We start from the raw sequence: 22,349 nt of genomic DNA on the forward strand, positions 1-22,349 counted from the left end.
GCAAACATTGCACAGGTTTAGTGCCAGGTTCCATGCATGAGCACAGGACTCTCAGAAACCTTGGTTCTCAATAGCTGGGAGAAGCCTGGGCTGACTCTGAGGAGAGCTGGGCCCCTGCTGCGCTGCCGCTGGCACTGCTGGCACCACTGCCTTGTTTGTGTTAGCCATCTCCCTGGGCCGGCCTCCCTGGTAACCAGGCCGTGGCCGTGGCCGTGGCTGTTCACCACTGGCCCAGCCTGCTGGGGTAGGGATGTAACCCTGGGTCTTGCCCGCCCCATGGTTGCTCGTCCCTGCAGTGTCCACAGGCCCCATGTTTACCGCCAGGCGGCACACGTGCCCCCACCCCCATTTCCAGCCTCTTCCTCAGCATCCCACGAGCTCTGAGTGGGGGGTTGGGGCTTAGTCACACTTGCCTTTCTTTCTAAGCCTCTCCAGTGACTTCCGGCCATGCCGATGTGAGTCAGGCACACTGCTTCTCGCTGACTTCTGAGGTGCTTGGTAGCTCCCTCCACCTTCACAGCTCCAGCCCAGTGGGGGGCAGGCTGGTGGGCAGCCGGGGGCTGAGGCAGGGAAACCTGAGCCCTAGGCCACGAGGTCCTGGTCGCTAATTTTAGAGAGCACATGTCACTGGAAACTCTCCTCTCCTGCCAGGAATCAGCAGCCTGGTTCTCCCAGTGCCGCCAGGGGCCCCTGGGAGCCTTTCCCCACACCAGGAACCGCAGGGGCGGCTCCTGCCTTGCGGGCTGCCCTGGCCTGAGTGTGCATTCCTGAAAGGGCTCTGCCAGGGCCCTGCAGAAGCCTGGCGGGGGCCAGGAAGGTGGCTCACCTGCTCAGCTGCCCCGTGCTGCCCACTGGGAGCAGGCTGCAGGTGGAGGTGAGCAGAGCCTGCCAAGGCCTGGCGAGGGGCAGGAGAAAAAAGGTTGGGAGCAGCCGCCAAGGCTGCTGGTCTCTTGAGCCAGAACTCTGTGCTTGAAGCGCCCTGGAGAAAGCAGATTTTTCTTTTTTACTTTGGGCCGTTGCACATACTCTGCCTTCCCTCAGTGTTGTGGCGGGACTGGGCCCCTTCTCAAGGTATGTGGAGGGTAGGCAGCCACACTCCAACTCCTAGCCTCCATTTTCAGTGTTTGAGATCTTTCTTGAGGACTGCCGAGGCATGCGTCCCTCCTCTCTTCTGCCAGCTGACATCCCATCCCACAGGTGGACTTGAGGGAAGTGCTTGGGGACCAGCATCTGCCACCTGTTTGCCACTGGGCTGCCTCCAACAGACAGTGGGCGCCTGTGTCCTGATTCTTCTTCGCCTGCCCTGCTAGCCCAAGCAGACCTCAATTTGGGCGCTCTTATGTAACAGATGTGTCCTGGCAGCTGCCTGTGTGACGGGTTTGAGAAGGGGGTTGGGGAGAAGTGAAACCTTTCGGTCTTGTGTCGGGACCTGGGGGCTGTGACCTGCTAGTTTGTAAGAAAGCATGGTGGCTCGGAGCTCAGGCTTTGGATCTCAGAGACACAAGTTGGAAGTCCAGCTTTGTCCATGTCTGGCTTCTCACCCTGGACAAGTTGTTTCACATTGCTCAGCCTCAGTTTCCTCTTGTGTAAGATGGGGCCTCGATAGTAAGTGCCTTGTAAGATAGGATTTGGCTGGCATGTGGGGGTACCCAAATTTATTAGCTGCTCTCGGTGTTTTACAGAGGCTAGCCTGGCCTCACAGTGAGGAAAAGGGTGCCGAGGCTTCCGTGGTACTGAACTGGAAAGTGCTGGAGTCCTGGGATCTCCTGTTGTAGCTAGGCCCTGCCCTGGGTGTCCCTTGGCTCCTGCTTCCAACCCCCCCTCCCCTCCTCCACCCCTTAGCCGCCTCACAGAGCCAAGGGTGGCTGTTTTGGAGCGGTGGCAGCAGACAGCTCCCAGGCCCCACCCTTCCCCTCCATGTTGCCAGAGCCAGGTTGGCGGCTTCTCGCTCGGCTGCTGGCAATTCAAGAGGGCAGGTCCAGGCTGGAGGCAGGCTGGGGTAGGGAGCATCCAAGAGAAGTGCCTGCCAGCTATTTTGCTCTTTCTTTTTCTCACTTCTCCCCTTTTTTTTGTAAATAATTGCAGCCTGCTTAGACGCCTGGTGACTCTCATCTCCCAGCAGGCCACTCTGCTGGCCTCCAATGAAGCCTTTAAAAAGCAGGCAGAGAGCGCCAGTGAGGCGGCCAAGAAGTACATGGAAGAGAACGACCAGCTAAAGAAGGTGAGCCCTGCCTTCCTGCCCCGCTGTGGGGTGCCCGGGCAGCCATGTTATTTTGGGGCCGCAGTGGTCCTTGTCGGCCTGGGAAACCGGTGAGCAGCTGGAGAGGTGGGTGGAGGCGCAGAGTGGAGATTCTCGGTGGGGACAGTGTGCCCACTGGAGGTGCGCGTGAAGAAGGATCCGGGGTTACTCTGACACCCTCCTCTAGCTCACAAGGGCCTGCTGGAGAGGGGGCAGGAGCCACTCCCCTCAAGCCCTCATTCTTTGGAAGATTGCTGTCTACTGCAGCCCCTCAGGAGCTGCGCTCTCGGGCGTCCCTCAGTGCTGGGGAGGAGGCAGGGACAGGCTGCTGGCCTATCCTAGAACCAAACTTGGAAGGAGGGGGATGGGTTTGCTTTCATGGGGTGGGTGGAAGCAGATGAGCAAGGGTGAACGTGGGGCCCCTGGCTGCAGGGAGCTGCCCGGGCCTGGGAGAGGAAGGAAGGGAAGCAGTGAGTCGCCAGTGAATGACTTGTGGAGATCTCCCAGGACGGCACGTGGAGCATTGGTACAGCGGTGCACTCCACAGGGCTGCTGGCCCTGCTGATGAGGAAGAAGGCAGGCAAGCGGCCAGCTCAGGCAGGGCGTATGGCCTGTGAGCAGCAGCAGGTGGCCCCACTGGCTTTTCCTTTCCCTCGGCGGGCAACTACACCCTGGCCTTTGCCTGGTAGCTGAGAGCAAGCCATGGCCCAGGTCTGCGTTGACATTTCCGAAGGGACAAGTGCCCAGGGCAGCTGGAGGAACTGGGGCTCAGGGGGTGGGGCAGGCTAGAGCCTCTCCCTCCCCAGTAACTCAGCCCTTGGCGCTTTTCCCAGGGAGCTGCTGTTGACAGACGCAAGTTGGACGTTGGGGACACTGAGGTGAAGCTGGAGGAAGAGAACAGGAGCCTAAAGGCTAACCTGAAGAAGCTGAAGGACGACCTGGCCAGTGCCAAGCAGAGTGAGGCTTGTTCTCATGTGTCCGCCATCCCCAGAAGACTACAGCCTTCGTGCCTAGTGTCTTAACACCCGCACAAGCTGAGAGCTGGCTGCAAACACCCAGATGGCACCCCGCACCTCCAAGACCAGCACAGCCTAGCTCAGGCCCCGGCCAGGAGGGGCTGAGTGGTTTGAGCAGGGTCCAGGAGGAGACCTGACTTCTACCAGAGCAGTTGCCTGCTGGGGGCTGCTCTTGGGAGAGGCAGGCACACTGGGTACCCCAAGATGCCTGGGAGCTGAGGCCAGAGGAGTGTTAGCATTCAGGAACGGAATTTGGGATTTTTTTTTTTTTTAAGATTTTATTTTATTTGAAAGAATTACAGAAAGAGGTAGAGACAGAGAGAGAGGTCTTCCATCCGCTGGTTCACTGCCTAGATGGCCACAACGGCTGGAGCTGTGCTGATCCAAAGCCAGGAGCCAGGAGCTTCTTCTGGGTCTCCCATGTGGGTTGCAGGGGTCCAAGCACTTGGCCATCTTCCGCTGCCTTCCCGGGTGTATTAGCAAGGAGCTAGATCAGAAAATGAGGCCAGGACTCAGACTGGTGCCGTGATACAGAATGCAGGAGTCTCATGTGGTGGTCCCATGCTCCTTTCTTGGCTTCCAGAGGTGTTTTGATCAGCCCTCTGCCCTCTGCTCTGAGGCGCTGTGTAAGACAGAGGAGCTTTATTTAGAGAAGAGGTCTCACGTACAACCTCAGTTGAGACAGATTGGAGGTGGTTTCTGCTATCTCTAGTGAGTAGGTTTTTCCTCCCTAATCCTGGTCATCTTCTTTCTTTGTCCTTTGTATCATTTCCAGAACTAGAGAAAGCTGAAAATGAGGCCCTGGCCATGCGGAAGCAGTCAGAGGGCCTCACCAAGGAGTACGACCGCCTGTTGGATGAGCACGCCAAGCTGCAGGTCAGTGCTCCACCCACTCGGACGTGAGGCGGGTTGGGCTGAACAGGGTCTGCTCCACACAGCTCCCTGAGTGTGGAGGGGCCTGATGCCTCTGCTCCAGGCCCTTGGGCCACGTGGCAGCTGGCCGTTCTCTCCCACTGCCCCTTACCTCCTTTGTGGCTGCTGAGTCTTGAGTGTAGAGAAGAATTCCTCCTGCAGACAGCAGGCAATGATGGGCACTGGCTAAGGGAGTCTTTGCAGTGGATTGGCTCTCTACACTCTGAGCCTTCCCACCACAGGCTCAGCCTTAGTGCCCTTAAGAGGAGCTCCTTACCTGCCCTGACACCCCTAGTCTGTGCTGTGGGGCCCCTTCAAGAACAGATGTGCCAGTGAAATGCTGGGACCCACTGCTTGCCTTCCTTCCCAGAGGGCTAGGGGGGTGATGTGGGGCAGAGAGCCCTGCGTGTCGAGGGCCGCCTCCCCTGGTAGGTGCCCTCACTGCCATCACCTGCTGCTTCAGGCCTGCTCGGGACCTTCAGATGACACTGGGAATACCAGGCTGTAGCTGCTAGCTCCGGGGCATCATGGTGGGTGTGGAGGGGACCCGAGCTCTTAGCACTGGGCATGCTCAGTGGGCATTTCAGGGGCCCTGGGGAAGATGCACAGAGCTGGAAGGCCAGAAAGGGAACCTGAGGGCCCAGCCAGTCATGGTGGTAAGGGAGGTGGGGGAAGAGTGCCCAGGAGGAGGTGTTGGTTCTGGGTCTGGCTGCTTCAGAAGAGAGTGACAGTGGAGGCCTCCAGCTGTTCCCCCCTGGCTGCAGCCCAGCGTCCTGGTGAGGTCCTGGCTGCCCTCCCTTGGCTGATGTTAGCTTCGTGGCCTTTGCTAGAGTGGGAAGGGCTGGCTGGCGTTCATTCGTACCCTGGCAAGCCTGCGGGCACTGCTGAGGGTGGGGCCTCTTGCTTACCTGGAGACCTGTCATTTAGGGAAAAAGGGAACCGAGTTTGGCTCTGGGCTGTGGGGCTAGAGGTTGGAGGGTAGGAGTGTGCCCTGCCAACCTACTCTTTTGGGATTTCTGTCCCTTTCCAGGCCTCGGTGGATGGTACGACGGACAAGAAGGAGGAGTGAGCGCCTGCCTCCTCCCCTGCCTGTAGCCGCTTCCACCTGGCACGTGCCCGCTGCTTCCTGGGAGCCTGGCCTCTGCTCTGGTACTTCAGTTCACTCCTTTCTGTTTCCCCATTCCCTTTCACAGCTTGTTGCTCGTCATTGGCCCTTTCCCATGCTCTCCCAGCGCACCTCAGGGGACCTGATTGTCACCCTTTCAGAATGAGTTTGCTGTCACCCTGCCCACAGAGAATGTGGAGGGCAGGTGGGACTCAGCCTGCCCGTGGCAGACCTTGCTTCCTGCTGGTTTGAGCCCCCTTTGGTTTTGCCGGGTTGATGTTTTCTCTGGTGCTGCTGGAGGGCGGGTGAAGCCGGCTAGCTAGAGTTCCCCTCGGGGGCAATAAAGGTTCTGACGATGATGACATGGACGTGGTGCCTGTGTGTAACTGAGGCCGGAGAGGGGCTGCTGCTTCGTTCCCTGAAAGTGCAGCCAGAGGGCTGTTGGCGACAGCCATCTTTCCTTCTTCACGTTGCCGCGGCCCCTTAGGGCCAGCCTCCCACTGGCCCTCCACGGTGCTGCTGTCTCTGCCCCTCCTGCCGCTGCTCCTTTACGGGCTGCCTGGGGAGTGTCTGTCCTGTTGGTGGCCCTGGGGAGGTCAGGAGGCTCTGTAAACCAGCAGGGCTTCCGGGGTGGCACGCTCACCTGACTCCTCAGGGTTTCTGTTCATCCCATTTGGGACTGATAGAACATGGCAGAGCGCCACCTGTCACTCCCTGCCCCTCCCCGTCCTGTTTGCAGGATGACCTCTGACTAATGCTGTCTGGGAAAGGAGAATTCGTCCTTGGCAGTGACCTACAGCTGCCTCGGGGCAGAGCTGGGAGCTGGAGAAGAGCTGTGGATGGGTGGTGACCCCTTTGCTGCCTGCAACCCTTGGATGCCTGGGGGTGCAGGCTTGCTGACCTTTCTCCCTAGGCAGCTTCCTTGTTTAGGCCTCACCCAGGGGAAGCCTGCAGGCCAGGCCCAGAGCCGCCTCTGCCAAGGCCATGATGGGCCATGCCTGGAGCAGGGGTACCCCCCTGGCGGTGAGGGCGCAGGCACCTGCAGGATGCTTTTCTGTACAGGGTATGACAAAGGTAGCTCCTGGCCCTGACTCTGTGCCAGCTCTTCCCCAACCCCGGCCTCTGGCCCCTGCAAGGTCTGTGTCCTACCCGAGGGCTGTGGGGAGGACTTGGCAAAGATGTTGGGGGAGCAGGTTAGAGATATGCCTCTTGGAATTGGGACAGACCCCTGAACGATGTTGATTCTGGCAAGGTGGCTGATGGCCAACCTGCCTACCCTGTCTGGGTCCAGGCCAGCCACTTCCTTCCTGGCTGCCTCATGAGGAAGTCTCCCCTCCCTAGGCCATCTGAGATGGCAGGGCGTACACAGGGGATACCCGCTGGTTGCTATGCAAGGCTGAGGGCTAGTCCCACTTTTCCACTAAGAGTTCCCTAACTACTTTGTGCCTCCCTGAGCTCACCCTTCTCAAGCTTCTGACGGCTCAAGTCCAAACAGTCAGGGTGCAGATTTTGCCTCCTGTCATTCTGCCCAGCTGCTCGCTTAGCGCCCATCCGGGCCAGCTGGAGGACAGAAAGCTGCAGCAGCGGCTTCTGGAGCACCCCATCCAGCTGGGGGCACGTGCTAGCTTAGACCGGAGGAGACGAGCCTGTCTCGGAACACGCTCTCCCATTTCCCCTGCTGGACTGGGTGTCCTGACCTCTGACACGGGTGTTAAGGCCTAAGGAAACGGTGCTTAACGCTGGAGCCCAGGTCACGTGGTCCGCCCACCTCGGTGAAGTGGCCTTTCTGTGATGCCAGCATTTTCTGTGTCTCGTGGCGTTGTGCTAGGTGGCTCGGAGGGCGTTTGGCCTGAGGGCAAGCCGAACGGTTAGCGGACCATGGTAAGAGAGTTGGCGGAGAGCCAAGCAGGGGCTGAGGGACGCGAGGCTGCAGGCGCTTCAGAGGAACTGGGGAGAGGCCTCCTGGATGCTTGCACAGAGCCTCTGCCGCTAAGGACGGCCAGCCTGGAGAGCTTGGAGCCGCCAGCGTGCAGGGGTTTTGAAGTTGCAGGTCTGACTAGAGCAGAGGGTAGAAGGGGAAAGGGCAAAAAACAAACCAGATGAGGGTGTGGATGAGAGGCGGCGCACGCAGAGGGGGAGGGGGAGGAGCAGGACGAGACCTCACGTGTATGTTCTCGCAGCGCCATGCTGCACCAGCACGGCTGTGGAACGCTAGGGCTGCGCTAGGGGCCGGCTGTACCCCTGCCAGCCTTTCTTCGGGCCCCTCCAGTGGGAGCCCACTTGTTAGAACCCAGGTGCTTCTTGCTGACAGCATTCCAAGCCACACCTCTTGCCTGCTCGTTCTCCACAAGGGAGATGCAGCCTGCTAAAGAGCGAGGGCTCTGGGTGCTCCTAGATAGCAGTCCGGGAAAGGACTGGGAGTGAGTAGCTACCACTGTGACTTGGCTCTGAGGGACCACTGCTTCCCTCTGCCCAAGCTGGCCTCTAGACTGGGCCCCAGACTCCCAGCCACTGCCCATGCCTGCCTCCGCTGAGGACTGTGCCTCTTGCTCCATGGGCGGAGCTGGGGCTGTCTGGCTACCTCCTGCCTGTGGTGCCCCCTCCTTTTTTCTGGATGAGATGAGAGCACCCTGCACCATGCTCTCATCTGAGGCCATTCTCCATTCGTGCCCTGAGTCTTGTCCTGTCTGGACTCCTCTATCTCCAGTTCCTGTCCACCCCCCCATCTCCTGTAACTGTGATTAAAAAATACACATAGCATAAAATCTGCTGCCATAACCATGTGTATAGCCCAGTGTCACTGAGCACAATGCATTGGTGTGCATCCATCCCCTCTGTCCTTCCCCAGCTGAGACAGCTCCCCAACTCTTCCCCCAGCCCCTGGCACCCCCTTTCCCCTCTGTTTCTGTGTATCTGAGGGTTCATGGAGGAAGGAACCTCATGTCAGTATCTGTCTTTTTGTGACTGGCTTATCTCACTGAGCATGACGTCCCTCAACAGTCATCCATTTTAGGTAGCATGTTTCAGAGTATTTCCTTTCTTTACGAAATGTGAACGTATTTGAGAAGGAGAGAGAGAGAGAAACAGATTTCCCATCTAGTGACTCACTTCCCAAATGTCCACAGTAGCTGGGACTGGGCTGGGCTGAAGCCAGGAGCCAGGAGCCAGGAACTCCATCCAGGTCTCCCACGTGGGTGGCAGGGACCCAAGCCCTTGAGCCATCGCCTGCTGCTTTGTAGGATGTGCATTAGTAGGAAGCTGGGATTGGGAAGGGAGCTGGAAGTGAAACCCAGACACACCAATATGGGTATGGGCATCTTAACCACTAGGCCAAATATTTGCCCCAAGAATCTCTTTCCCTTTGAAGGATGAATAGTGTTCTACTGTGTGGATAGAGCACATTTTGTTACCTATTTGTTCAGTGATGGACACTTGGCTTGCTTCCATTCCTCTTTTCTTAATCTCACTCCAGTCAGTCATTCAGGGTCTCCATGACCTCGTGGCCAGACTCAGGGAGCTGCATTGTGGCGACAGCATCTTCCTCCGCTGGCAGAGCCCGTCACCCCTCCTCTTGGACCCGTGAGGATCGCAGGATGCCAGGAGGTGCTGTTGGGTTCCCTCCCACCTGTCCCGGCTGCCCCTGCTTCCCTCTGCCCACGGAGCGTCCCACGGGCCCAGGGCTTTCTGAGTCAGAAAGTTCCAAAGTTTCTGTGTAAGAAGTTCCAAAGTTCTGTCTCCAGTTGAGACTTCCTGGAACCCCAGACTCGTATCCACCTGCCAACTACACTGTTGCTCAGATGACCCCTTCCTGCCTCGCAACTGTCCGTTCATCTCCCTGTTCATCACAGGACGGGGCAACTCTGTCCTTCCTGGGGCTCAGGCCCTTGCCTCTGCCACTCCTGTCTTGCATCCTGGGCAGCCACACCCCTGCAGGCTCCACCTTCCAAACAGATCCCTAATCTCTAGGCCACCACCCTGGTCCCAGTTACATCCATTTGGCACTGGCTTGTTGCTGTAGCTGGTTCTCCAGGAACTGCCTGGCCCTGGCCTGCTCCTTCCCTGCCTTCAGCTCTTGGAAGGTGAGCCGTTTAGGGAGGCTTTCTTGGGATAGCCTTTTCAAAGTTTCAGCACCCACAACTTCATCCCCACCCTTCCCGCTCCGTCTGCTCCTCTAATACACTTTGCTCCCCAAGTATGTCAGCTCCAGGGGGAACGGGGCTTTCTGTCTGCTTCCTGTCCAAGCTCGTTGAAGCATACCGGGCACACAGGCCCTCAGACGACAGACTGCAGCAGTGGGGGCTGGGGAAGGGTCTCCCCAAACCTCCCACACCCCAGCCCCCTCCCAGGGAGGCAGAGGTAGAAGCAGGAGGCAGCTTTGGAAAATGACGTTTTTATTGCTAGGTTTGCAGTGGCTTTTCAGCACAGTAAGAACGCCCCCACTGGCCCACCGCCCTCAGCAGCCCCACCCTCCAGCCGGGGTCTCCATCCATCCCTGCATGTTGGGGGGGAGCCTTTCTGGGGGCTGCCCAGCTTCTCAGGGCGGGACAGGACACAGGCGAGGGTTTAAGCTGCTCCGCGGGAAGACTTGCGATGAGGAAAGTGCCTATGCCTTAAGCTTGTCGGTGGGAGCCCTGCCCGGGACCCCTCCCCTGGGTGGTGCCCATCTAGGGTCCTGTGGACAGTCACACCCAGCCCAGGGAGCTGGGTGGGGCAGGCCTGAGCGAGCCAGATGAGCAGCCCAGGTCCCTGCAACAGAACGCTATAGCCCCCAGCCCCAGGGGCTCGGAAACACACTGGAGCCCCCCACCATGCACTTTTCCACCGCTCTCTGGGGTTGGGGGACCACACACGCACATGCACACAGACTCATACGCTCACAGCTTGAAGCTTTTGTTTTGCCTATGAAAATTAGGTCTATAAATTCACACTCCTTGGCTAGGGGCAGGCGGTGAGGAGCTGAAAGGGACAGGGGGTGGTAGGAAAGGGACAGTTTGGGCTCTTGTTAGAAATATACAAGCAGAAATCTCACTCTTTTCTCAAGTTTGTATAAAATGTGCAAAATACAAGCCTCCTTTGCTGAGGCACCGTTTACGTCTGGTGTTCACCATTGCTAGGAGCCAGAGCTCGCTCTCTACCCTGCATAGTCACGCACCCGCGCACTCAGACCCCAGCGCACACAATTGCTATTGGTGGCCCCCGAAGGTTCCCTTGCTGGCTGGCTCTCTAAGCTTCTAGAGTAGGGGCGGGAAGAGGGGTCTAGTGCAGCTGAAATATTCGCCTTGGTTCCACTGCCTCTCCTTTGCCTCACTCCCTCCCATCCCCAAGCTACCACTGCTGCTTCAGGGGTGAGGGGCCACCCAGAGGTGTTCTAGGGCACAGCCTGGAGAGGCGGATGAGGGTGGCACGGCAGGGGAGGAGGAGGTGGGCCCTGTGGAAGTGGGGGAAGGAGCAGGCAGTGGGCCTGAGAGCAATGCATGGGCCCCGGAGGGGAGAGGCATCTATTTTTGGTGGGTTGTGATATTTTTGGCGTTTTATTAAAAATGGAAAAAGTTACTTTAGCACTCATGGTGCTTCCTCCCTTCCCCCACCCCAGGCAGACCCCAAAACTATGAGGGAAAGGCAAGCCCCTTGGAGGGGTGGGGTGGGGGCTAAAGCAGGGGCTGCTATGGCTACCAGAGGGTGAGCTGGTGATGTGAGCTGGAGTGCCTGTCACATGACACTCTCCACCACGACGACCTTGCTGCTCTCGGACACTGGGGTCAGGGTGGTCAGGCCCCTGACATCCGCATCCTGAGCTCTGTATTCCAAGTGGTGGAGGCCCCAGACAGGCTGAGTCAGGTGCTGCCAGCGCTGCAAGAGGAGGCGTCCCCTCAGGGGCACTTCTCATCCCCGTGGCAACTGCCCCTGCTGCTCCCCAGCTCCCACCACTCCCACCAGGCCGCTGAGGTGGGGCCTTGCCTCCCCGCCCCCCACCCCGCCTCACCAGGTTCCACTCTGGGTGCGTGTAGGTAGGCAGCACAGCAGAGGGAAGGTGGGCCTCGGCCCTGCCACCGGCTGTAGCCAGCTTGCTTTCCGCCCACTCCCAGTGTGAACTGGCCAGACGCATCCGGCCTGTGGAAGGGGATGAGGGGGCCTCACCTCAGCCATGGTTCCCTTGGCCCTGAGGAGGCAGCCCAGGAGGTGGAGCGGCACACACAGCATGGAGGAGAGTGCAAAGGCCCAGCCCATGGCCTCGCCCCACCACGGGTACACGTAGGTTTTGTTGTAGACCAGCGGCTTGTAGTACACGATGTTGAAGATGAAGATGCCCTGCAGGCAGGAGCCTGGCAGTCAGCTGGGGCCCCTCTGGGAGCCGCCTCGTCCAGCCCACACTGTCCCGGCCTTACCATGCAGACCAGTGGGGTGAAGAAGGACCAGCACCATTTCATCCAGGGGCAAGGTCGGTATCCGATCATACACGCAATGTCGTCCATGAAGCGGTCGGCTCCTGCAGCGAGGCAGGAGGGCGGCAGCTGGAGGCCTCCCTGTCCCTGTCCCCACCCCACCGTCCAGCCCACTGTCCACACCTACCATACACCCAGGCCACTGCTACACACTCCCAAAAGGCCTGCCAGAGCAAGGTGGTGCCGCTGGCCGAGTAGTAGTCAAACAGCTGGAAGACATACATCCCGCCCTGTGGGGGTGGGGGTGGGGTCCGGTCAGGGAAGGTGGCAGGTGCTGGCCAGAGGCAGCCACAGTGCCCTCCCCCTCCCTGCTGCGATCCCCACTCACATCTGTCACCATGGAGAGGTCAATGACAAAGCACAGGGCACAGCAGAGGGCCACAGAGATCTCCCTTTGGAAACGGAAGTAGTAGGAGGCCGGGAGGAGGTCGAGGAGGCCGGTGATGAAGCCTTCCACACCTACAAACTGTGGCCACGGCAGCTCAGGCGCAGCCCCGCTCCACTGTCGCCCGTCTCCTGGCCACCCGCCCCGTCCTGTTGCCCCTCCCTGGCCCGGGGCCACTGCAAACCTGGCTGTCCAGGCCGAGCAGCAGCAGCATGAAGAAGAACAGGGCTGCCCAGAGTGGAGCCACAGGCATCAGCGTGACAGCCCGAGGATAGGCGATGAAGGCCAGGCCGGGCCCTGTAGGGGGGAGGTGCAGGCTGGAGACCCCAGCGGGCCATGTATTCACTGCCCCCACGGAGGGGTCAGACCAACAGGCAAGAAGACACCCTGAGGCCTCTGGGGATGGAGGGAAGGACGGGAGCCTGCTGCCTCTGGCCCCGAGCCATCTGACAAGTTGCCCCACACACGCGTGCATGCATGCGCACGCGCATGTGTGTGTTTTCTCGGGGCGGGTTGGGGCTGGGGGGCTTTACCTGATTCTGCCACCTTGGAGATGTGCACCCCCTGCTCTGTGGCCATGAAGCCCAGGATGGAGAAGACCACGAAGCCAGCAAAGAAGCTGGTCCCGCTGTTGATGAGCGCGAGGATGATGGCGTCCCTGGGGGTGGAGGGACAGAGTGCCCTGGGTAGGCTGCCTGCCAGGCATGGGCAGGGAGGGGGGCGGGGCTGTGGGGCCTACTTGTAGCAGTTGTTGTTGAAGCGGTTGTAGCTGCCCAGGGCTGTGAGGGCCCCCAGGCCGATGGCGTAGGAGAAGAAGATCTGGGTGCCGGCATCGATCCACACCTGGAGGGGTGGACCAGGAGAAAGCAGGTGTGAGGGGCCCTGGCAGACTGCTCCGTCTCCCAGCCCCGCTGCATCATGGGCTGCTCTGCCTCACCTGAGGGGACCCCAGCTTTGACCAGTCAGGCTTGAGATAGTAGATGATGCCGTCCAAGGCTCCAGGCAGCAGCACCCCGCGTACCAGCAGCACAACCAGGACCACGTAGGGGAATGTAGCAGTGAAGTACACGATCTAGGGGGCCAGGCTGCTCAGAGGGGCTCACAGCCCCCGCCTCCCCCCAGAGGCCCCCAGCACCAGAGAGCGCTTGCCAGGCAGGCCCCCGTTGTCCCCCTCAGAGCCATGGCTGGAGCCCCGGCAGCCCTCTGGCAAGCACAGGTCAGCTGCAGAGGGAGGGGAGAGGCAGGGCCGGCCCTGGCACGTGCAAGGTTTTGCAGGGCAGCATGGCCACAGGGAGAGGCAAGCCCATGGGAGCTCTCTTCTGAGGGCGGCATCCACGCGGCCTCTGGAGTGTGTCAGGGAGTGCAAGAGATTGAGGTCGGGTGACAAGCACATTGACCCTCACACAGCCCCGTGGCGCCTAGGCAGGGAGTGGGACATTAGCTGGGGCACGTGCCATGCCTCCTGTGCCCTGACCTCTAGGCCGCCATCTGTAGAGAGCAGGGCTCTTGGTCCTTACTTGGAGAGTGTGACTGGGCCACACAGAGAGAGGCGAAGAGAGATGGCAAAGGCCTCCGCCTCCTCACCCACTGTCCAGGCAGACAGACTCAGTGAGTGAGGGACGGAGAGAAACTGAGGAGGGGAGGGAGAAAGTGGCCTGCATTTCAGTTCCTCTTCCCTGCTCGGCCCTAGCCCCAGCTCCGGTCCCCTCCTGCTGCAGCAGTGCCCCTGGCTAGCAGACACACACCTCCGGCCAAGACCCGCCCCCTCCCCTGCTGAGCCCAGCGGTACCTTTCCCGTCGATTTCACCCCTTTCCAGACACAGAAGTAGACCAGCACCCAGCAGGCCAGCAGACACAGGGTCACCTCCCAATTGAGGGCCCCCGGCACCTCCAGCCCCCCTGAGAGCCGCAACACTTTGTTCCTAGGAGAGGGAGAGCACAGGTGGGCTGACTGGGGTCTGCCCCAAGGGGTCACAGCTCTTCCCCCCTGCAGCCCAGGCCCCAGGACACACTCCTGAAACAGACACCCCCCCCCCACACACACACACATGCAGCCTTAGTTCCCTCACCAAGCAGGGGTGACAGAATGACAGAAACATTGCTGAAGGTGCAAGGTCCACCCTAGCCCCCGGCCCTGGTGTGGGCGCTCCCTGAGGACAGGCAGCACTTTCCCAATGACTGTTCCTCATTCCTGGCCTCATGTCCCCAGGGCTGGGCTGTGGCAGGGAATGGAGGGACAGGAAGGGACCAGCTTGGCCCAGAGGTGCCTGACTCACTCCCAGAACTCGATGACTGGGGACCGGCGTTCAGCAAGCTGGTCACATGTGAGGTTGGCCAGGCTGCCATTGGCACAGTCTTCATGGCGGAAGATCTCCACACAGTCGGGAGTGTTCCAGGTGTGGCCACATGTGGCCCAGGGCAGCGTGGTCGTGAAGGACTTTACCAGGTAATAGAAGCCCCAGGCCAGCACCATGATGTAGTACGTGTTGCAGTAGAAGACGATCACCATGGAGGCGTAGCCCAGGCCTGGGGACGAGTGGGTTCTTTTCCAGCCACCTCCCTGACACCCCATCATCTCCTCCATTTGGGGTGGCAGTGCTCCCTGTGGGCCCCTTCCAACTTGCTCCCTGCACCAGCATCCCCCGCTGCATCCATCCTACCAGGCCCCCTGGACTCAACCCTGGGTGGGTGTCCCAACGCTGGCCAGCCTAACTGCTCAGTCTGCGTGCAGCCATCGTGTCCCCATCTGCTCCTCAAGTCCTGAGGATCCCCTCCCCTCCCACACCTGGCACCACAGCAGCTGGGGGAGCTTTCTAGTAACCTGTGGTGGTATGGGGGACAGCCAGTGGTGGCACCTGTGTGCCCCAGGTGGGGACAGTAATAGGGAGTCAAGAATGTTGCGTGGGTCCTGTTCCCGGCCTGGCTATGCCCTTGAAGTCACGGCCGATGTTCCCCAAGTTGTGGCCTGCATGTCTGCCCCCAGACCAGGGCTCAGGGCAGGCAGACTGGGAGCCAGCTGCAGGGAGCTCCCTGCATGTGGGAAAGGAGGGTCCCTGAAGGGCTGCTCACCTTTGAATAGGGGGCAGATGTTCCAGACGTTGATGCTGCCAGCCTTCATGAATTGGCCTAGGGAAATCTCCAAGAAGAAAATGGGGATTCCTCCCACCAGGGCGATCAGGACGTACGGGATAAGGAACACACCTGGGGAGGAGACGTGGGGCAGCTTCACCTCGCGCAGTGCCCCTGAAGAGCACTTGGCCAGGTGGCCCCTTCACCAGGACAGGACCAGAAGCATCTCATGTCCCCAGCCAGGCTGCCCAGGCTCCGGAAGCCCTGAGAGGCCCAGGCTGAGCCCCAGCACTGGGTGAATCAGTGCAGGGGGTGGTTGCTGACTCAGAGGAGCAAGGTGGGTTCTGGGCCTCTGGACAGGAGGGGCCATTAGAGCCATGTTCCCTGGGTTGTGTGTGTGTGTGTGGGGGGGGGTCCTAGGCCCTCGGGGCTCCCACCACCACCATCACCTGGGATGACCCCAAGAGCACGGAGGACACATGCAGTGATGCACGCGTCTGTGTGCCAGCGAGGAATGGCCAGGGCTGCGCACAGTGTGTGTGCCCGCGCACCAAGGCTGAGTGCTCTAGGGTGGGGGCCTGCTCTGAAGGCAGGGAGTCTGACTTGTGAGGGTATAAGGAAGAGGGGGGCAGCTGGCAGTCCTCTGCACATGGGGGTGTCACTGCAAGGACACAGGGAGACAGGTGGGAGGAAGGGACCAGGCCAGGCATAGCAAGCTCCAGTGGACCAGGCTGGAGACAGGCTTTGGCCAGTAGGCTGGATCTGGGGTGCGGGGGTGGGGGAAGGGAGGGAGAGTCAGGCACCAGCAGCCCCTGTCTACTGTGCTCTCCGCCTGTACCCTTGCCCCTGGCCCAGCTCTCTATTGCTTGCCCAGCTTCTGGGCCCAGCATCCTTCTTGTGTGTGACCTTGGGCCAAGGCTTTCCAGTGGCTCCTCAGTTTCCCACCCATCGCCTGGTCACTTGGGCTTCCCAGCAGCAGCAGTGCCGCTTTGCAGTCACGGGACACACGCGTGCCCACCACTGTTGCTAAGCTGGGCTTTGGCGGGCATGGGGCGTGCATGCAGTGTGTCCAGTGGCGGCGCCAGGCGGGCCAGGCTGCAGGCTTCCCAAGCCTGGCGCAGGCACCCAGTGTTCCAGGCCCAGGCCAGAGGGGAGGGGAGGGAAAGTAGGGAAGGGAGGGGAGAGGAGGGAGGGAAGGGGAGGGGAGGGAGGGCAGGGCGTGGGGGAGGGACAGTGGCCCATTGTGTGTGTGTGCGTGCGCCTATGTGCCACTTGTGTGCCTGGTGCGGGGGTGCCAGCCAGGGCTCCTCACCTCTTGGAGCCCCCTCCCCAGAAGGCCGCTCTGGCCTTCTTTTCCCATCTCGGTGGCCACTCACTCCAGGCTTGGGCCAGGAGTCTCGGGGCAGCCCCTCGGTTCTGCAGGAGGTTCATCTTCGCCCCGCCCCCCCCCCCCACTGCCAGGCACATGACTGGTGAGGGGGGTGGAGGCCGCGGGACTGGGCCACCAAGTGGCCCAGGCCGGCGAGGGGCGGGCCCGGGCCTCAGTCCCCACGCACCCTGCGGGACCTCCCCAGCTTTTGGACTTCGCCCCTCTGCTCTGGTGGGCCAGAGGTAGGCAGGCAGGCAGGCAGGCAGGGGGAGGGAACCCCTGGCGAAGATCGGGGCCGCGACAGGGGCAGGGGCGCTCACCTCCGCCGTTCTTGTAGCACAGGTAGGGGAAGCGCCACACGTTGCCCAAGCCCACGGCGAAGCCCACGCACGACATGATGAAGTCCATCTGGCGCGTCCAGGTCTCGCGCGGCGGCACGGCCAGGCAGCCGCCGGGCGCCCCCAGGCCTGCGGGGCCATCGCCCTTGGCCGGGGCCCCGTCGGGCCCGGGCGCGATGAGGGGGCCCTTCTTCTCGTCGCCGGACACGCTGTAGATGCCGTTCTCGGCGCTCTTCTTCGCCATGGCCCCGGCGGGCCGCACGGCCGGGCCGGGGGTCGCGGCGCCTCGCGGGGTAGGGCGGGCAGGGGGCGCCGGCGGCACCCGGGGGTGGGGGGGAGGGCCCCGAAGGCGCGGGCCCGCCCGGGGGCCTCGGGGGGCGGCCGGGCCGGGGGGACGGGGTGGCGAGCGGGCGGGCGGGCGGGCGGGGTGCGGGACGGCGGGGGCTGCGCAGTCAGAAGCAGTCCACGAAGCACTTGAAAGTGAGCCTGAAGAATCTCATGTGTGTCGGGGGCCCGGGGGCGCGCGGGCGGCGGCGGGGCCCGGCCGAACGGCGGCGGCTCCCGAGGCTCTTGCCCGCGGCTCGGGCGGTGGCGGCGGCGGCGGCGGCGGCGGCGGCTCTCCCGGCCCGAGGCTCAGCCTAGCGGAGCGCGGGCGGCATCAGGCGCCCACTGTCTGCAAGTGGCTACCGGAGCAGGGTCCTGCAGCCCGCGCCCCCCGCCTCGGCCCGAGTCCTCGGTGGCTCCCCTGTTCGCCCGCGGCTTCGGCGGCGGCGGCGGCGGCCCGGGCGCGCCTCGCCCCCTCCTTCCCCGCGGCGGCGGCTCCAGCCGCTCTCGGGGCCGCGGCGGGCTCAGCGACTCGCCACCGCACTCCGACTGTCCCTCTCTTCCCCGGCCGGATCGGCCGCTGCTTAAGAACCGACTCCGGGGTGATGTCACTGTCGCCCCACCCCCACGACCGGGCTGCTCCCCCTCCCCCTCTCCCATCCCTCCCTCCCGCCCTCCCCGTCACTCCGCCCACCTCCTCCCGCCCTCCTCCCGAGGAGGAGACGCCGCTCCAGCGGGGAGCAGGATGGCTGCTACCTGGGGCGCCGGCCAGCACTTCCTCCCCAAGGGGCCAGGACCTCACCCTGGCTTCACCTGGCCTCGCTGACTCCAGATCTGCCTTCCCTCAACCTGCCCTTCCCAGCTTAAAGAAAGCGTCTTCCCTGGCCTCCTTCCAGCCATCCTGTGCCCTCCCTCTTCTCTTCCCTCTCCCTCCAGGCTGGAGCCACCCAGATCTGTCCAACCCGTCCCATCTCCAGGCTGGGCGGGTGTTGGGTACCAAAGGCAGCAGGCTTCCCGGCCTCCTGCAGGGCTGGGTCTGTTTCTAGCCAGGGGAGCAAAGGTTGCGGGGTATCTACTTCCAGCTGTGCTGTGGGGCTTTGCACAGGCGCAACCCTGCCGCCCCCCTGGCACCCCGCCCTTCCCAAGAGGTACAGCCTTGAAACGCAGGAGGTCACGGTCAAGGGGATCCTGCCTTGCTGAGCAGGAAGGCTAGACAGGTACAGAAGGGGAGCCTCTTTAGCTCCCTCTGCTTAGTATGGGGTCCAGCAGGGGCGACTGACTTGCTGGGATAGGGTAAGGCTGCCCCCTGGTGCCTGGCAGGTGCACAGACCCTCCTCGGAAGGTCTGCAAGCCAGCTCCCCTCTCCTGGCGCTCCTCTCCCCGGAGACGGCCCTCCAAGTGTCCCTTGTCAGAGCCAGGTGGCTGGAAGGGGTCATGGTCATGGTCCTGGCTGGAGGGGGGCGGGTAAAGTGTGCCCCCCTCAGTCCCACACTCCCTGATCTAATTACAGACACGGCACTCCCCAGATGGTTCATCCCGTTAAGCTAAGCCCGCAGCCATCCGGCCAGCTTTAGGAAGAAAAGCAGTTCCGGCGCGAGCCAGATTGAACCTGCTAGGTGAGGGAGGGGCAGCATCTCCACCCAAGCTTCCAGGAGGAGCCCCAAGGGGTGTGTGTTTCAGGGGAAGAGAGATAGGGGTGTCACCTGTGTTCACAGTGGGTGGGGCTGGGGGGGACCCTGGCAGTAGCTGGGCTGCACTGTTTATGAAAGCCCCCTAACTGGGATCTTCCCTGGCCCAGCCTGGGGCTGAAGGGGTTCTGGAAGCAGAGGCTCTAGACCTGGAGGAGCTGGGACCACCCAGGGAGAGAGGACAGAATTACTGTCCCCCACCCCCCACCCCACTATGGCGGTTCAGAAAAAAGACCAGAGGCTCAGGTAAAGTAGGCGCTGGACCTCCTCCCAGCGGCGGTGTGGGGGTGGGTGATGTCTGCAAAGGAAGGGCAGTAACTGACAATGACCCGAGTGCGTGCAGACGGCGCCCGGAGGATCCACGGGAAGTGGGGACGTGACTGGGTGCAGCTGCCACAAGAATTTAAGATCCTGCTTTGGGGAGCAGGGTGGGAGGGAGATAAGGCTGTGGCTTGAGGAGCACGTGGGAGACAATGACACCTTGGGGAAATGGCTGTGCTGTGGGGAGTGCCGACGGTGAAGCGAGCAGGGCTGGGAGCCAAGGGCGGGGGCCCTCCTCCACCCTGTGTCGGCTACTGGGTGGGGAGGCGGGTTTCAAGGCCAGAGGCAGGAACTGGAGGGAGCTAGCTGCCAGTCGGGGCTGTTGGGGCCTCTGTGCCATCAGAGGCGGCTGAGGAGGAAGTCGCTGTGGCCGACAGAAGGGCAGGGCGAGGTGGCTGCCTGCCGAGAGGGGGACCGCCGCTGGCGTCTCCGGCGTCGCGGGTTGCTGGCAGGCCCTTGGAGCCCACCAGCTGGAGGCACCCAGGTCTAGGAGGCCCCCAGCGCTCCCTTACGTGCCAGTCACACCCTCGGTGCATGCCCTGAGCTTTGCTCCGCGCTGGGCTCCCCGTGTGGAGGGAGGCGCAGGAGCCCTCCCGCCTTGTCTGGGGGAGGATCCTGGTGTCCAGGCAGGGCAGCTTCTGTGCACTGTGACCCGCTGGCCTGTGGGGAGTGTCTGGGACGGTTACAATGTCTCCCAGCGCTTTGCCACCGGGAAGGCAGGCGGCCCCGCCAAGTTCTGGCCGCACTGCAGGGGGCCCGTACCCTAGGGGTTGTCCAGCTGGTGCGGGAGCGGGTGTGGGCCCCCTGCCGTCTGGAGGCAGCCCGGAACTTCCCCTGGGAACTGCCTTTTGGACCCCAGTGCCAGCTGGTAGGGGCGAGGAGAGGGAGCGCCGAGTGGGCGCACCTATTTACGGGAAGAAGGAGGGGGAAGCCTGGAGATGCAGGCTGGGGCTTGGACTGTGTGCACCCCCAGGCCGGGAAGGGGGCCCCCAGCAGGAGCCAGGCAGCCGGAGGTAGGCCTTGCAATTAGAATGAGCCGGGGACAAAGGGGCTGCAGGTCAGGGGTTATCTGAGCTGGGGAGATGGGAGTGTCACCAAGGCGGGGCCGGGAGGGGTGGGGGGGGACACATTCCAGGATTCCTAGGGCCTGCCCTCCTTGACCTTGGGTCCCACAGAGCCTCTGAAAGGACTACTTTTGTACATTTTCTGCAAACTGATACTCTACGTGCAGAAGCCCTGCCGAGAGGCCGTAGCAAGAGTGGCCTCCCAGCTCTGCTGACAGTGGTGTCGTGGCTGCTCTGGCCTGTGGCGGCCTCTCCCGTTCTCCTCCGCGTGGATGCCCTGACAGCTTGGAGGCCTGCTTGCTTGCTGCGGCCTGCTGCCTCCCTCGTGATCACGATGGCCTCATGGGTTACGGAGAGGACAAGCCTGGAGGGACAGCACCGCCGTCATCACGCCCTATCAGCAGTCCACGCGCGCCACATGACTTATCGCTGTTGCCGCTGACCTTGGCCACCTGGCCCAGACAGGCTTTGGCGGGTTTCTCCGCTGCAAAGTGGCGCTCTCCCTCCCGGTGGCAGGAAGTTTGCTCCGTGCTGCCCGCAGTTCAGGGTGCGGCCGTGTACCCCACCTCCCGGAGAACAATGAGTTAATACTTGCAGTTCCAACCCAGCACCGCTCTAGCCTCTTGCTTGGGAGTTCTGTCTTTGACGCTGTGTGTGTGTCTGGGGGGAGAACACTTGCTCCCTGCCTGCCCCCATCCTGCAATGGGCAGGGGACCGTTTGTAGGAGAATGGCCTTAGAACTGAGGATGGGCTACCAGAATGCTGTGGCTTCTGCACCCCTCAGCTGACAGTGTAGGGATTCATACGCAGGAACCTGTGGCGCACATGTGTGTGTGCGCGCAGGCATATACATATACGCTAGCGTCATTTCGTACGTTCAGCTCGACCTGAGCCCATACCGCTGCAGCCTTCTCTCCTTCACTCCCTAGATGGCCACAACAGCCAGGGCTGGGCCAGGTTGATGGAACAAAGACAGAAGTCTCAGCCATTCTCCTCCTTGCCCAAAACATAGATAAACACTGGAATGTATCCTTTGCCCTTGACTCTCAATTGGGTCCCACACCCTATTGCCTTCATACCCCACCCCCATGGCCACCTGAAAGACCAGTTGCTTGGAACACTTGACAGACCAGTTCCAGGAATTCCCCTCCACCTGCTGCCCCCTACCCCACCCCCAGCCCCAGCCCTCCTAAAATCTAAAAAGGCCCGTCCCCTGGGGGTCGGGGCCTTCCGCCACGTGTTCCACGTGTTCGATCCATGTGCTTGCTGGCAGCTGGTCTCGCACCTCTACGAATTTATTTTCTCTGAGAAAATTCGGTCTGGTTATACATTTGTACACTGCTCCCTCTATTCTGCGCCTCTTTTCCTAAAATTGATGGTGCCCCATGGTTGGAGGCACCAATCTGCGACTCTTTTCCTAACACAGGCTGAAGCCAGGAGCTTCAGTTGGATCTCTCATGTGAGTGCAGAGGCCCAAGGATATGGGCCATCTTCCGCTGCTTTCCCAGGCCATTAACAGCGAGCTGGATCAGCACACGAACCAGCGCCCATATGGGATGCAGGCATCTCAGGAGGTGGCTTTCCCTGCTATGCCACAGCACCAGCCCGTGCGATTCCTAATCCACCACACTTTACCAACTGGAGTACGGCGCCTTCGTGTGTCAGTCTCACAGACACCTCTGGTTTCCAAGGCGCCTTCCATCAGCCGTCTCCCTGTCTCCCTGCTCCACTCCAGTGAAATGGTTTCATGCATTTGGAATACAAGTGGGTTCTCTCTGTGCCCAGGCACGTCGCTGTGTGAGTCCATTCGTTTGCATGCGTCACAGCTCGAACGGGACAGCGTGCTACAGGCGGACAGCACCTCTCCATGCACATCTTTCTTGTTGCCACTTCTTGCTGATTATGGAGAAAATGGCTGCAAATAATTGGGATGGCGGCACTGCAGGTGGTGGCTTTACCTGCTACGCCACAGCGCCTCCCACCGAAAGGATTTTGAAAAGTACACCCACTTTCCGGTCGATCATAAGTACTGATTAAAAACACAAACAGTGGCATCTTTTATGACTCACAGCACCA

At 61.3% G+C, this 22,349-nt stretch overlaps 2 protein-coding genes across 3 annotated transcripts in view; one reads left to right on the top strand and one right to left on the bottom strand.

Annotated features, from left to right (window-relative positions):
• BCAP31 (B cell receptor associated protein 31) overlaps nt 1–5,640 on the top strand; it is a 32,097-nt gene extending 26,457 nt beyond the window's left edge. For both annotated transcript variants that reach the window (XM_062184098.1, XM_062184099.1), the window contains 4 exons: nt 2,086–2,221; nt 3,073–3,196; nt 4,031–4,131; nt 5,198–5,640. In XM_062184098.1, coding sequence (XP_062040082.1) covers nt 2,086–2,221; nt 3,073–3,196; nt 4,031–4,131; nt 5,198–5,236 — 400 coding nt within the window. In that variant the 3' untranslated portion in view covers nt 5,237–5,640. The remainder of the gene's footprint in view (nt 1–2,085; nt 2,222–3,072; nt 3,197–4,030; nt 4,132–5,197) is intronic.
• A 4,006-nt stretch (nt 5,641–9,646) lies between these two features.
• On the bottom strand, nt 9,647–17,161 carry SLC6A8 (solute carrier family 6 member 8). The gene is made up of 13 exons (XM_062183707.1): nt 16,859–17,161; nt 15,170–15,301; nt 14,377–14,626; nt 13,890–14,022; nt 13,038–13,172; nt 12,840–12,943; nt 12,634–12,758; nt 12,285–12,397; nt 12,044–12,181; nt 11,843–11,945; nt 11,659–11,759; nt 11,411–11,581; nt 9,647–11,122 (listed from the first exon to the last, which is right to left on the bottom strand). Exons 1-13 carry the CDS (start codon nt 17,118–17,120, stop codon nt 10,982–10,984), a joined length of 1,908 nt encoding a protein of 635 aa, XP_062039691.1. The 5' UTR covers nt 17,121–17,161; the 3' UTR covers nt 9,647–10,981.
• Between the last annotated feature and the right edge of the window lie 5,188 nt (nt 17,162–22,349).

The sequence above is a fragment of the Lepus europaeus genome, chromosome X (genome assembly GCF_033115175.1).
Source record: "Lepus europaeus isolate LE1 chromosome X, mLepTim1.pri, whole genome shotgun sequence".
Lineage (NCBI taxonomy): Eukaryota > Metazoa > Chordata > Mammalia > Lagomorpha > Leporidae > Lepus > Lepus europaeus.